The following is a 14,633-nucleotide window of genomic DNA, read 5'->3' as shown; positions in this document are numbered from 1 at the left end:
ACCTCAGCGTCCTGAGAACAACATGAACTAGGTCACTTCTACATGAGACAAACACATCTCCCATCAGCCAAGCAAACAAATAACAAAATATCATAAATCATACTCGATATGACTGGGACAGACCGGAGCAAACAGCTGCTACACTCCGTTAGCAACGTGCTACCTACGAACATGCAGCATGAAAAAGCACGAGCGCCTGACGGAGATTACGGTCATAGTTTCCATTTCTCTCCCCGGTAAACCATCGCAGAGATATTCAGCTTCGAACACAAAAAGTCACACAGCTTTCATCGAATATTGTACTTACTTTTGATCGAATCTCAGCGAAAAAATGGAATATCTCCGTACTTCCAATGCATGTTTGTCCAGCTGCTGGTGCTCCGTGTGAATCCGTTCGATTCGTGTCTCTCCGACACTCCTCGGATTCTTGAGAGGGTTGGAAGCTCAGCAAATCAGATTTCAGAGCTGGACCTTTTTGAGCTTTATTGGCTAATAGTGCTGTCAATCATCTAGCTTTCAATTCCAGGCAATTCTATTGGTTCCTGCGGTTCGAAGGATGTCTCAATGGTGAAAATCGGAGAAGGGGGGGCTGAGATACAGCCCTGAACAGAGAGTCTGAAGCAGTATTTGACCTTAAACTAAATAACTAAAAAGGGCATAGAAAGAGCTTAAAACACTCAAAAAAGGTCCAATCTTCGGTCTATTGATTCAATGAACATCATGAGTGATACATAGAAGTGATATAGAGTGTTTTTGAATTTAAAAAATACTTTTTTATTCAAATATTGGAATATTTGATCAGTTTTCTAATTTGAAATGCTCTATATTTCATAAATGTTTCACTGTATCTATGTATAGCTGTGTATATAGAGCCTATATCAGTTGTTCTAAGAGCCCAGCATATTAAAAGTCTTGGATACCCATACTTTCCAAAAAACAATACCCTAAAAGTGCTGTTTTTCAAGATCGAGCTTTTGAGTTTTCCAAGTTCTGCTGTGTTCCATCTTTATCTTATGTGAACCAGTAACATGTATTCTGATAGTTCCATGATTTTTCTCATCTCAAAAATATATTAAAAAAAAAAAAATATATATATATTTTTTATTTTTTTTATTTTTTTTTATACAATTAATTAGGTTTTTCTTATCTTTATTCGAGCTGAGGCCTGCAAATAGGCCTCGTTTTTAAAAGGTTAAAAGTGACAAAATACCCCATTTGTCCATTGGTAAGACATAATCCTATACTTTGCATGAAAGTAGTGCTAAAAGTCACAAAATGACCCATTTGTCCCTTAGCCATCATAATCCTAATTTTTGTATGAAAGTAATGCTTGAAAAGTCACAAAATGGCCCATTTGTCCCATTGGTTAAAGTCATTCCTATGTTTTGAATGGGAGTAGTGCTGAAAAGTCCCAATACCACCCGTTTGGCTGTGTGTACAAACACTTCCTTGTTAATATATGACCTTTGACCTCTAGTGTCCTAATGTCAGCCAATCGGCAAAAAAGTGCATGAATATCATTAATATTCAATGGAAGTTGTACTTGGGAGACAGATTTGACCCCAATCGGCAGTAAATACTTCTACTGCTTATGCTAAACATGAAAGTAGTACTCCGAGTCAGGGACAGCAGTTCTCCTCCCTTGTAGGTGCCGACTCTCATTCCAACCGCTTCACACTTGACTGAAAACTGGACCTTGTGTGCTGCTCCTGAGTAGTCTTATTGTTTGCCAGAACTTCCTTGAGACCAACCAGAAGTCCTTCTCCATGGCTTCCCCCCTAAACCAATGTGTGGTAAGAATATCACATTTCATGGACAAATGATTTGAGATATCAGCATGTTGGTAGTGATGAATTTTCCATTCTGATGAGCAGTGAAAAACTTTCATGCATGCTGTGGTTGTTGATCATATCGTCAATGTGAAGTGGTCTCTGACAGGAGGAACACGCTTGATATGTCACCACAATCTGTGTTAAATGGCTGTTGTCTTACTTGCACCTAGTAGAAAACTCCCCATCAGGGAATCGAACCCTGGTCTTCCCCGTGACAAGCGGAGATACTGTCCACTATACTAACGAGGACTGCTCCAGTACCACTTTTGGCTAGGAAAAAAAAACAGGTGGCGCTGTTCCGGCCTTTAAAGGGAATTCTTAGAGCTATACAAGGGAGGCTTTGAGTTTAGTCGACAACAACTGTCACTCAATGGCACAGCAGCTGTGACTGAATCCATTCAGAAATCATGTTGTCTGGCATCTGAAATGTTTGCAATCAAGTGTGAATGTAGCATGATCTTGGGCACATGCGTAAAAGTCATTTTCAGCAGTTTCCGTAGTGTAGTGGTTATCACGTTTGCCTCACAAGCAAAAGGTCCCCCGTTCGAAACTGGGCGGAAACACTCGTCTTACTCCACACAATAAAACTCTCCTTAGAAGAATTGTCAGTAAATTGGATAATAAGTACAACTCCCCCAGTGTTAGCTCTTCTTCCACACAATCAAAGTCTTTTGAGTTGTGTTCCCAGCAAACTGGATGAAAAGAAGCACTATGTGAATAATGTTTTCTCTCAGAGATACTTGAACTCGGTCATTTTGGGCAGTCACTCACTCCCATCTAGGGGTGAGCAATCCTCCACTCTCTGGTTGTGAACCACGGCTTCGTACTTGTAGGTGCTATCTGTAATAGTGATTGCTTCACACTCGACTGCAAACTGCCCCAGTGTGTGCTGAAGGTCACGGCCTGATGAAGCCAACAGATCAACATCATCTGCAAAGAGCAGAGAAGCAATTCTGAGGTCCCTCAGCTGCACCTCGAGTTGAGTTGGTCGGGATCCGGAGTTCTTCACAGGGCTCGTTCCACCATCTGACAATACCCCGAGTCAGGGACAGCAGTTCTCCTCCCTTGTAGGTGCCGACTCTCATTCCAACCGCTTCACACTTGACTGAAAACTGGACCTTGTGTGCTGCTCCTGAGTAGTCTCATTGTTGGCCAGAACTTCCTTGAGACCAACCAGAAGTCCTTCTCCATGGCTTCCCCCCTAAACCAATGTGTGGTAAGAATATCACATTTCATGGACAAATGATTTGAGATATCAGCATGTTGGTAGTGATGAATTTTCCATTCTGATGAGCAGTGAAAAACTTTCATGCATGCTGTGGTTGTTGATCATATCGTCAATGTGAAGTGGTCTCTGACAGGAGGAACACGCTTGATATGTCACCACAATCTGTGTTAAATGGCTGTTGTCTTACTTGCACCTAGTAGAAAACTCCCCGTCAGGGAATCGAACCCTGGTCTTCCGCGTGACAAGCGGAGATACTGTCCACTATACTAACGAGGACTGCTCCAGTACCACTTTTGGCTAGGAAAAAAAAACAGGTGGCGCTGTTCCGGCCTTTAAAGGGAATTCTTAGAGCTATACAAGGGAGGCTTTGAGTTTAGTCGACAACAACTGTCACTCAATGGCACAGCAGCTGTGACTGAATCCATTCAGAAATCATGTTGTCTGGCATCTGAAATGTTTGCAATCAAGTGTGAATGTAGCATGATCTTGGGCACATGCGTAAAAGTCATTTTCAGCAGTTTCCGTAGTGTAGTGGTTATCATGTTTGCCTCACATGCAAAAGGTCCCCTGTTTGAAACTGGGTGGAAACACTCTTCTTTATTCCTGCTTACTCCACACAATAAAACTCTCCTTAGAAGAATTGTCAGTAAATTGGATAATAAGTACAACTCCCCCAGTGTTAGCTCTTCTTCCACACAATCAAAGTCTTTTGAGTTGTGTTCCCAGCAAACTGGATGAAAAGAAGCACTATGTGAATAATGTTTTCTCTCAGAGATACTTGAACTCGGTCATTTTGGGCAGTCACTCACTCCCATCTAGGGGTGAGCAATCCTCCACTCTCTGGTTGTGAACCACGGCTTCGTACTTGTAGGTGCTATCTGTAATAGTGATTGCTTCACACTCGACTGCAAACTGCCCCAGTGTGTGCTGAAGGTCACGGCCTGATGAAGCCAACAGATCAACATCATCTGCAAAGAGCAGAGAAGCAATTCTGAGGTCCCTCAGCTGCACCTCGAGTTGAGTTGGTCGGGATCCGGAGTTCCTCACAGGGCTCGTTCCACCATCTGACAATACCCCGAGTCAGGGACAGCAGTTCTCCTCCCTTGTAGGTGCCGACTCTCATTCCAACCGCTTCACACTTGACTGAAAACTGGACCTTGTGTGCTGCTCCTGAGTAGTCTCATTGTTGGCCAGAACTTCCTTGAGACCAACCAGAAGTCCTTCTCCATGGCTTCCCCCCTAAACCAATGTGTGGTAAGAATATCACATTTCATGGACAAATGATTTGAGATATCAGCATGTTGGTAGTGATGAATTTTCCATTCTGATGAGCAGTGAAAAACTTTCATGCATGCTGTGGTTGTTGATCATATCGTCAATGTGAAGTGGTCTCTGACAGGAGGAACACGCTTGATATGTCACCACAATCTGTGTTAAATGGCTGTTGTCTTACTTGCAGCTGGTAGAAAACTCCCCGTCAGGGAATCGAACCCTGGTCTTCCCCGTGACAAGCGGAGATACTGTCCACTATACTAACGAGGACTGCTCCAGTAGCACTTTTGGCTAGGAAAAAAAAAAAGGTGGCGCTGTTCCGGCCTTTAAAGGGAATTCTTAGAGCTATACAAGGGAGGCTTTGAGTTTAGTCGACAACAACTGTCACTCAATGGCACAGCAGCTGTGACTGAATCCATTCAGAAATCATGTTGTCTGGCATCTGAAATGTTTGCAATCAAGTGTGAATGTAGCATGATCTTGGGCACATGCGTAAAAGTCATTTTCAGCAGTTTCCGTAGTGTAGTGGTTATCACGTTTGACTAACATGCAAAAGGTCCCCTGTTCAAACAGGGTGGAAACACTCTTCTTATTCCTGCTTACTCCACACAATAAAACTCTCCTTAGAGGAATTGTCAGTAAATTGGATAATAAGTACAACTCCCCCAGTGTTAGCTCTTCCTCCACACAATCAAAGTCTTTTGAGTTGTGTTCCCAGCAAACTGGATGAAAAGAAGCACTATGTGAATAATGTTTTCTCTCAGAGATACTTGAACTCGGTCATTTTGGGCAGTCACTCACTCCCATCTAGGGGTGAGCAATCCTCCACTCTCTGGTTGTGAACCACAGCTTCGTACTTGTAGGTGCTATCTGTAATAATGATTGCTTCACACTCGACTGCAAACTGCCCCAGTGTGTGCTGAAGGTCACGGCCTGATGAAGCCAACAGATCAACATCATCTGCAAAGAGCAGAGAAGCAATTCTGAGGTCCCTCAGCTGCACCTCGAGTTGAGTTGGTCGGGATCCGGAGTTCCTCACAGGGCTCGTTCCACCATCTGACAATACCCCGAGTCAGGGACAGCAGTTCTCCTCCCTTGTAGGTGCCGACTGTCATTCCAATCGCTTCACACTTGACTGAAAACTGGACCTTGTGTGCTGCTCCTGAGTAGTCTTATTGTTTGCCAGAACTTCCTTGAGACCAACCAGAAGTCCTTCTCCATGGCTTCCCCCCTAAACCAATGTGTGGTAAGAATATCACATTTCATGGACAAATGATTTGAGATATCAGCATGTTGGTAGTGATGAATTTTCCATTCTGATGAGCAGTGAAAAACTTTCATGCATGCTGTGGTTGTTGATCATATCGTCAACGTGAAGCGGTCTCTGACAGGAGGAACACGCTTGATAGGTCACCAAAATGTGTGTTAAATGGCTGTTGTCTTACTTGCAGCTGGTAGAAAACTCCCCGTCAGGGAATCGAACCCTGGTCTTCCGCGCGGCACCCGGGGATTCTTTAGCTAAAAGTCCCTAAACCGTTTCCCATTCATTTTCAATGGTAGTCCTAAACCAGTACGGATGTAATATATTTTTGGCCATCAGCAGCGCTGTGGAGCCAAAAGGACGTAATGTGTTCGGCTGGCCGCTAGTTGCGCTTTGGAGCCGTTTCGCGAGTGACAGACTTTCTCCGGTGTTTGTCAGTCAGTCGCAGCCTGGAAAGAGCATAGACCTCCCGCATTTTCCTAGAACTCTTCGCTGTGTGGACGCTACGTTAAACGGTAAGTCATTAAGATGAATAGCAATGAATTAAAATGTCATTATAATTAGTCTGGGCTGTCTGACATTCACTTGAACGCTAAAAAGATAAAGTGAGTCGTCTTTCTTCAGTGTTATTGTGTTGAAGTCGGACTTCTGTATGAGTTTGTTACCTTACATGCTAACGTAACGTAACCTGAAGCCGTTAACGGTTCATACCGGTTCATTCATGTCCGACTTTGTTGTGTTTTTTTGGCCGAAATTACCACAAGTTAATACGAACGTGCATTCAAATATATAGGTTAGCATTTACTGCTGTCCGATGAATATAGAGGCTGACCAGCGGCCGGTTAAGGTTAAGGTGAACGTTAGATATACTCTGTTACTTTACATACACGTAACGAAAAAACAACGAGCTATGACCGGACCCGGTGCTTCATTTGAATCACGTAACGTTAAATAAACACGCACGTCTCCGTTGGATCACGTCACGTATCGTCATTAATGCACGTAGTTCATAGTTACGTACATTAACTGCTCCACTGTTTGACATTAGTTACTAGTTACTTAGCAGATAGGACATCAGACAAAATATACTCAACTAATAAATGATGATGTGTTATTACAGATTACACTACCAGCAGTATATCAAGTCATTAAAGTGATGAACACATTAATACCTCAATAATTATAATACTATAATATAATGTATATTATTCTGCATTATGAGTTTATTTTTTGTACTTTTACTTAAGTAAGACTTTGAGTAAGTACGATTTAAATGCAGGACTTTTACTTGTAAAAGAGTATTTACACCATGTAGTGGTATTAATAATAATATTATTTTTTTTACTGAAGTACAAGGCCTATATACTTTCTCCATCACTGTTAAAATCAGAGATCACCAGAATATGATGATGTTGTTGTTTATTACATCGTATAATCTCTATTGCATGTTTGTTTGGGAGGGTGAAAAGGTGAATTGAGTTCCGAGCATTTCTTGATAAGACACTTCACACTTCATTGTTACTTCAGTCACATGACCGGGGGTCGTAAATGAAGGTGTGACTCCCCACTAGGCTGAGCTTCCTTCACCTCCCAAGTTCTTTTCCATCAGTCGTTCAAAGGCTTTCACCCACAGGGGGTCTGCCATTGAAGTGTAAATCAATCGCTGACTCAACAAGCACAGAGTTCATGTCAAATTGACAGGAACAGGCACTGAAGGTCCACACATGATCAACAACATCACATGTTAGGCTGATATACTAACCTCCTAAACCCTATCTATTAACATCTGTTATGAAAACAATGGCTGTCCATAAGGTAGTAATAGACTTATTCATATATTCTACTCTTTGTCATTACAGGTAAAATGCACAAACAGTTTTTTTTCCCTGGGAGAATGACGGTTACGTTCCGTAAGGGACCACTGGGATTTCTCCGTCAGGATCCGACTGATGCAGCCAAAGTCCTCAAAGACAACCCGTCTCTACAGGACAAGTCTGCAGCTGTGAAGGAGGAGCTGGTCAGACAGAATGCTCTGACTGTGGTCCGCCAGAGAGGAGGGGATGCCTCAGATAGAACTGAGGTGACTGGAGACTACATCCTGCAGTTTGGGAAGTACAAGGGCAAGTCCTTCCGCTGGCTCCTGGAGAATGACATTGGGTACACCATCTACCTAATCAGGAACCAGCAAAAGGAGGAGGCTGCAGGAGTGTTCATGGCAGCGGGGCACAGCAAGGACAGCCTGCTGTCATTTGTGAGCTATTCCCTCAGCTTTCAAGAAATCCAGTCTCTTCTCAGCTATGAGGAACAAAAGCCAGCTGTGACAGCAGCAGCAGCATCGGAGGATGACCAGCTGGTTGGTTTTGGCTCTCGTGCCAACAACACCTGGAGAGAGATTTGGCACAGCAGAGGTGATGGCTATGCATCTTTTATACTAAAGAAAAGCTGTGCTCCAGGGACGAAGATGCAGAAACTCCAGGTGTACCTCCAGAAGAAGCTGCATCCACCCTCTGGCTCCTCTGTGATGACACAACGTTCACCTGCTCCTGCTGAAGCCATGGGTGGGTCTGGTTTCCTGTTTGTTTTAGAGAGATGTACACGCTGTCATACACACCATCATTCCAGTCATTTAAGTCATACCCGCCCACGTACAAGAAGATATTCATTTAATGACATTCTGATTCTTGTCTGTTTGCATCTCAGTGATGGATGAAGATGAAGAGCTGGAGAGAGGGATGCTGAGTATCTCTCCTTCAAAGCAACAAGTGCAGTGCTGTGAGTAAACAGTTGCTGTCTTTTGTTTCTTTGTTTCTACCACCTGAAGATGTATTCTATTCAGTATATATGATATATTTTTTGTTTGTGTTTAACAGCTGTTTCTGCATCATCATCGTCATCATCATCATCTACAGCCAGACAACAGCAGGCTTCAGGAAGAAAAAGAGGTTTTTCACCAAAAACGTTCTGCCGTCAACTGACAGCCCTGGGACCATGAATTCTTATCCCACATGAAGCATGACTTGAGCCGTTCTCATGTTGACCATGTTCTGGTCCTGTTTGTGTTTTGGTGTTCTACTTGTTGTCCTAGTGACTATGAATTGATACCAGTCATGATGAGGGTACGTATCACTTTTTGTTTTCTTATATGGATAAAAAGAAAAAATATGTATGCATGTGAAACTTCTGTGTTACTAACACCTGAATGCATGTGTTTGAAGTGTGCCATGTTGCTTCACTTGCCTAGGTTACATCATACTGAATATTAACCCATCGAAACATAAACACACGTGTATGAATGAAGTATATTCTTTATATATTAATGTGAGAAACAGTCTGTTTCATTGGATAAGGCTGAGAAAGGCAGGTGAAGTAACCATACTAACAGTAGTGTTTGTATGTTGTCAAAATATAAATGACTGACATGTTTTTTTCTGTTGTAGAACCATCTGCTGCACTGGCTGCACCAACTCCTCTGAAGGGTTCACAAGTAGATGGTAAATGCATCTAACGTTTAAAGATATCCGTCATATTCACTGTGCTCATATCCGTTATAAAGCATTGGTTCTGGTTTGTGATCCTTCTCTCCTTGCAGCCGCCGCTCTAACTGTGAAGAGACCGGTGCCTGTTCCCCAGGAGCTCATGTGTCTGCTGCCAGAAGGACCGGCTCGTCCATCAACAGAAGCGACTGTCACAGTTCCTGGTGTGCATTATTTGACCTGTATTTGCATCTTAAAAATATCCATATGTAGTGTCCATCAATACTGTTGTTAATTCTTTAAAGTCTGTTTTAGACTTACTGCTGCACTGTATACAGTAACATGACATCTACACTACAGTGTAGATGTCATGTTACATTCTTGCTTCATGTTACTGTCAATAATAATAATAACATGTTTAATATTCTCTATAGTGTCAGAGGCCCCCCGGATTTCTCCTGAGACGTCTGCAGAGCCCGGTCAACTGTCACCTGCACAGAGAGATCAACGTTAGTATTAGAATGTGTTTCATGGCAAAAAGATTAAATCAAGTCGCACCAAAATGGTACTAATTAGCCCTGTTTATTCTTGTCTGACTAGGTGAGCCATTACCCAGGCCGTTAGCTGTGCCCACCCGTCCTCCTCCACAGCTCCCTGGCTACGACCAGGAAGTCAGCCAGTGGACCTGTTCACAGCAGCAGAGGATCTGGATGAAGACAGAGCTGGAATCCATGGGTCTCTGGCCGGGCTCCTTTCCTGTGCGCAACCTCATGAAGATGGTGTCATTGTGGCGTCTCCCTCCCCAGCCAGAATTAATTGACAGCGTCTCAGATCTTCCTTCCCCAAAGTACTTTCAGCTCCATCCCTTCTTCATATGGAAGCCAGAGAATGAGAACTTGATGGCTAGACTGAGGAACAATTACACTCTGCCGTGCATTGAAGGTTGTGCCCGGCCTCAAGTTGTCTCTGCAGGTGTTGGTAGACCTCGTGCGATTGTCGGTGTCACTGGACAGTACTACCTGTTGTCATCCAGGCTGTGCTGCAAAGTGTGCAGGAAGAGGTGGTACGCTGACAACCCAGTGTGGCTGGACAAACTCCCAAAGAGGTTCACAAACCTGTTGCCAGCAGTACTGACCTACAAGAAGGCCATTTGTAAATCGGTCATGGACGAGCTCAGGCGGACAGGCAACTCACCCACCGACATGGCAAAGCAGATCATGGAGATGATGCACCTGAAATTTGAACGTGCTCACCTGGCCTACCTCCTCAGCTGCCAAAACATCATGGATGCTGAGGCAGGAAAGTACGACCAAAGAACCATCACTCAGTTCATCAGGCAGGAAACCAAGCCAGCTCCCTTCGGAGAGTACGCTGATCCAGTTGGCTGGAACGGGATCTCTGTGTCTGCTCACTACCTGACCGACTGCCTGCTGCACGAGTACCAACACCAGGAGAGTGCCATAAAAAAACTCCTGCAGGGCACCTTTGGACAGGCTCTCCGCTCAGACCACACACGCAAAGTTGCGAGGAAGGTCACCTTTTCATCCGGCACCATGTCCTCGTATGCGGTCATGAATGAGAACTGGATGATCCTTTCATGGGTGATGGTGCAGTCGGAGACAGAGAAGTCCCTGAAGCCCATGTACGAGGGACTAGCACAGCGCTACAGCACTGCAGGCATAGAGAAGGCACAATACCAGTGGGTAGACAGGTAAATTATAATCAGTACTTTTTACCATCATTGGTGACACAAACAGCTCAGAATCACACTTACATTGCTTTTCATATTTCCAGTTTGATGACAGAAAATCCCTTTGCATTCATTTTATTGTGACGACCATATACACTGGACTACACATGGTGGTTGATATGACTACTTTAACATTCATGGCTATACTTTGTCTATATTTTTTCTTTCAGGGATTGCTGTGCAGCATTTAAGGTGGCTGAATCGTTTGCAGGAGAGCATCTGAACTGGGATTCTTGGAGAACAACTGATGCCATTGTTGCCGGGGCCACTTCTGGTAACCTGCTGAACACCTGTGCATCAAGATCCCACTTCAGTGCAAACATAACTATCAAGCTGGACTTATTCCACTGCATGAGGCGGTTCCTCCGTGAGTGTGTGTCAGAGCATCATGCCCTGTACAGCTCTTTTGCTCAGTTCCTGTCTGCAGCTTTTTCTGTGGTGGATCAGGAAGACCTGCAGAGGCTTAAAGCTGCATATGCCTTCTGTGGAATTCAGCCTGCCAACCCAACCAAGCTCCACATTCGCGAGCACTGCAGGACCAGGATTCCACAGCCTGAGGAGCTCATCAAGAGGGTTGAGGGAGTTTTCCAGCAGTTTCACCTTGCGAGTGATCCAAATGGCACTCCTCTCTTCAAGCCCTCAATGCTGAAGGCATGGCGGATTCAGCGGGTGCACATCCTGCGAAGTTGCCTGAGTGATCCTGTGGTGGAAGGAGGGACTTTGTACAGGTATGGAGGAACACTGCAGCTGAACCATATGCAGGGTGAAGGGGCCAAAGTTCCTGTTTGGATCCCCATCAGAGGCACGTCTCAGCAGGAGGGCTATCACTTCCACCAGGCTCAGTGGGTCACTGGAACACGTGTTTCCACAGAGCTGTTTCAAGCTCAGGGGATGACTGGGGTGGCACGGTGGAACTACCAGCGCCTGGTGGACTTGAAGCAGCCAGGCGTTCACCTCCCAGCTGTCTTTGATCCGGCATTGATTGCACAGCTCAACGCGGTCTCTGAACGGGTGTTGGGGCAGGTCAAGTATCCAGCTTTTCATCTCACTGGTAGAGACACTGGAGAGAAGTTTGGCCTGGAATACGTTGAGCCTGGTTGCCGCCCAGTTCTTCTAGACTGGGACAAGCACAGGAGCAAGACAGACTCCGCCCAGGCCCAGAATTCACCTCCTCAAAGCGGCCCGCCCGCTGCCCAGACTGCGCTTCCTCAGTCATCCTCAATGGCACCGCCCAAGTTGCTTCAGTTTTCTCCATGCCCTGCTGCTGATTCTGCTGCCAAACCAGAAGTGAATCCCACTACAACAGGTAAACATCTAACAGACAGACAAAGTAGTGCACCAGACTTCAGTTGGTAGTAACTCGATTTTATTCATATTTAATGACAAGCGTAATGGATGATTCACTTTTCCTTTTTTACGCGATGTGACAATATTGTGCAATTGAAAACATGTACAAAAACATACCAGTCAGCCATTTATCTAAAAGCGGAAAGTGTGTTTTCACCCATACAAGTGTATGAATTAGGGCTTTTCCCTTCTGTAGGTCAGAATGTCTTATTGTACTCTGTCTTTTGTTTTTATAGAAACCACACGTTGGCCGTCTCTGCCCCTGCTGTCCTCACCAACTGGCGCCCGCACTGGACCTGTGAAGACAGGAGGGAGAGTTTTTGTGTTGGACCACAAGCGATGGCCGGCCCCCATGAAGGCAGCCATCGACAACCTGCTCAATATTCACCGTGGGCAGAAGGACATGCTCAGGCTTGTGGACCAGGACTATGCTGCTCTAGTTCACAACTCCTGTACAGACCCCAACAGCATGCTCCACCCAACAACAAAATTGCACATCTCACTGTATGTAAAGCACCTGAGCAAATTATTAAACACCAGCTCATCTTTGAACATCAGCCCAGAAAAACTGCAAGAGAGGCAGGAACTCTGGCACTCTCTGACAGAGGGCAGTGAGACCACCAGTGTGCCAGTTGTGACCATGCCCGTTGCAGTCATTAACCCGCCTCCACCTGTTCAGACCCTGACTCAAGCCTCCATTGAGGAAATGGTACGAAACATCATGGAGAAACAGCAGCAGCAACAACAACAACAACAACAACAACAACAGTCAAAGGAAAAAAAGACCCAGACAAAAAGGTGTCTTTCTTGTGGTCAGCCAAAGTCCAGGTATGAGAATGATGGTTCTTCTATCCACTTCTTCTTCCAGCAGGGCCCTGTCAGATACTTTTACTGCTCCACGAAAGTTTTTAAAGTTTATGGTGCAGACGGTCTGACAAACCCAAGAATGCCCTTTGTCGACTTTGCAGAGACAAAGTTCTTTCAGCTGGAACTGGATGCAACAAGGAAAAGGGTGGAGGAGAGAGGACAGCAGAAGAGGAAGAGGACTGAATCCAAGCCCACAGGTCGTAAGTGCGGATTCTGTAAGATGGAACTGAAGCAGGGCCCAAACAGTCCTCATGTTCATACGGGGTTCCCTGGACTAACAGGGAAGTACATTTACTGCCCTGGTAAAGTCTTTTCCTTTTACAAAGACCAGGGCATGGAGAAGCAGATGACCTGGACTGAGTTCCAGAGGTCTCCTTTTTATGAGACAGAAAAAAAGAGATGGGAGGTTGAAAAGGGAAAATAAGAGACATGAGTGTTTTGTCGTGTATATACTGTATATATTTGCTCATTTTTTACTGGATTTATTATTATATTTGTTGTACATATTTGTGTTGTGTATTTGTGATCTTGCACTATGGGCTCTGTGTTCAACATTTACTGTCCCTGTTGTGTTTAATAAATATATTTTGTTCACTAATGTTTACATGTCTCATTAATAAGTGAATCATTATAGTGAACAGTAAATAAATATTTAATTGAAGTAATTAAGTGATTGCAATTTAAATGTTCATAATTAGGAAAACTGCAATATAATAGGTTAATAGCCATAAATAAATCATGCACTTGATAATATGTCTGCCACTACAATCTAGTGATAATCAGTAAATGTTAAAGTTGGATACACATTTCTTGATTCATAAATAGCTCTTTATCATTGATGAGTGGCTTTGCCCCAACTGAGACTCGAACCTGCGTCCAGGAGCTGAAACCAGCACTGTGAAAGTGGACTTTGAGCACCTTGGACAGCGTTAATAATGCTACAATTTCATTGGCTGTCAGCGTATGCCAACTATACGCGACTGGCCCCCGCGTGACAAGCGGAGATACTGTCCACTATACTAATGAGGACTGCTCCAGTATAACTTTTGGCTAGGAAAAAAAAACAGGTGGCGCTGTTGCGGCCTTTAAAGGGAATTCTTAGAGCTATACAAGGGAGGCTTTGAGTTTAGTCGACAACAACTGTCACTCAATGGCACAGCAGCTGTGACTGAATCCATTCAGAAATCATGTTGTCTGGCATCTGAAATGTTTGCAATCAAGTGTGAATGTAGCATGATCTTGGGCACATGCGTAAAAGTCATTTTCAGCAGTTTCAGTAGTGTAGTGGTTATCACGTTTGCCTCACACGCAAAAGGTCCCCCGTTCGAAACAGGGTGGAAACACTCTTCTTTATTTCTGCTTACTCCACACAATAAAAGTCTCCTTAGAGGAATTGTCAGTAAATTGGATAATAAGTACAACTCCCCCAGTGTTAGCTCTTCCTCCACACAATCAAAGTCTTTTGAGTTGTGTTCCCAGCAAACTGGATGAAAAGAAGCACTATGTGAATAATGTTTTCTCTCAGAGATACTTGAACTCGGTCATTTTGGGCAGTCACTCACTCCCATCTAGGGGTGAGCAATCCTCCACTCTCTGGTTGTGA

General features: G+C 44.3%; 1 protein-coding gene and 2 non-coding genes across 3 annotated transcripts; 2 read left to right on the top strand and 1 right to left on the bottom strand.

The window, feature by feature from the left end:
- The first annotated feature begins 2,322 nt into the window (after window positions 1-2,322).
- Window positions 2,323-2,395, top strand: trnav-cac (transfer RNA valine (anticodon CAC)). The gene has a single exon. It is a non-coding gene; the product is annotated as a tRNA-Val (tRNA).
- An 869-nt stretch (window positions 2,396-3,264) lies between these two features.
- On the bottom strand, window positions 3,265-3,336 carry trnad-guc (transfer RNA aspartic acid (anticodon GUC)). Its single transcript has one exon. It is a non-coding gene; the product is annotated as a tRNA-Asp (tRNA).
- Window positions 3,337-6,078: 2,742 nt separating this feature from the next.
- Window positions 6,079-13,624, top strand: LOC137882519 (uncharacterized). Its single transcript, XM_068724863.1, has 10 exons — window positions 6,079-6,108; window positions 7,453-8,151; window positions 8,294-8,365; window positions 8,464-8,535; window positions 9,031-9,084; window positions 9,183-9,290; window positions 9,501-9,575; window positions 9,667-10,777; window positions 10,987-12,122; window positions 12,400-13,624. Exons 2-10 carry the CDS (start codon window positions 7,458-7,460, stop codon window positions 13,452-13,454), a joined length of 4,377 nt encoding a protein of 1,458 aa, XP_068580964.1. The 5' UTR covers window positions 6,079-6,108; window positions 7,453-7,457; the 3' UTR covers window positions 13,455-13,624.
- Window positions 13,625-14,633: the final 1,009 nt, after the last annotated feature.

This window comes from Cebidichthys violaceus, unplaced genomic scaffold (genome assembly GCF_023349555.1).
Source record: "Cebidichthys violaceus isolate CVI_PGR_0920_01 unplaced genomic scaffold, fCebVio1.0.p SCAF_32, whole genome shotgun sequence".
Classification (NCBI taxonomy): domain Eukaryota; kingdom Metazoa; phylum Chordata; class Actinopteri; order Perciformes; family Stichaeidae; genus Cebidichthys; species Cebidichthys violaceus.
The sequence above is the reverse complement of the archived record's forward strand: the minus strand, read 5'-3'. Positions and strand labels throughout refer to the sequence as shown.

Excerpts from the sequence above, each read along its gene's own strand:
- LOC137882519 (XM_068724863.1), top strand. The coding sequence starts at position 7,458 with ATGCACAAACAGTTTTTTTTCCCTGGGAGAATGACGGTTACGTTCCGT. Across the intron at positions 9,085-9,182 it reads GAAGGGTTCACAAGTAGATG|CCGCCGCTCTAACTGTGAAG; the intron begins GTAAATGCATCT and ends CTCTCCTTGCAG. Across the intron at positions 9,576-9,666 it reads ACCTGCACAGAGAGATCAAC|GTGAGCCATTACCCAGGCCG; the intron begins GTTAGTATTAGA and ends TTGTCTGACTAG.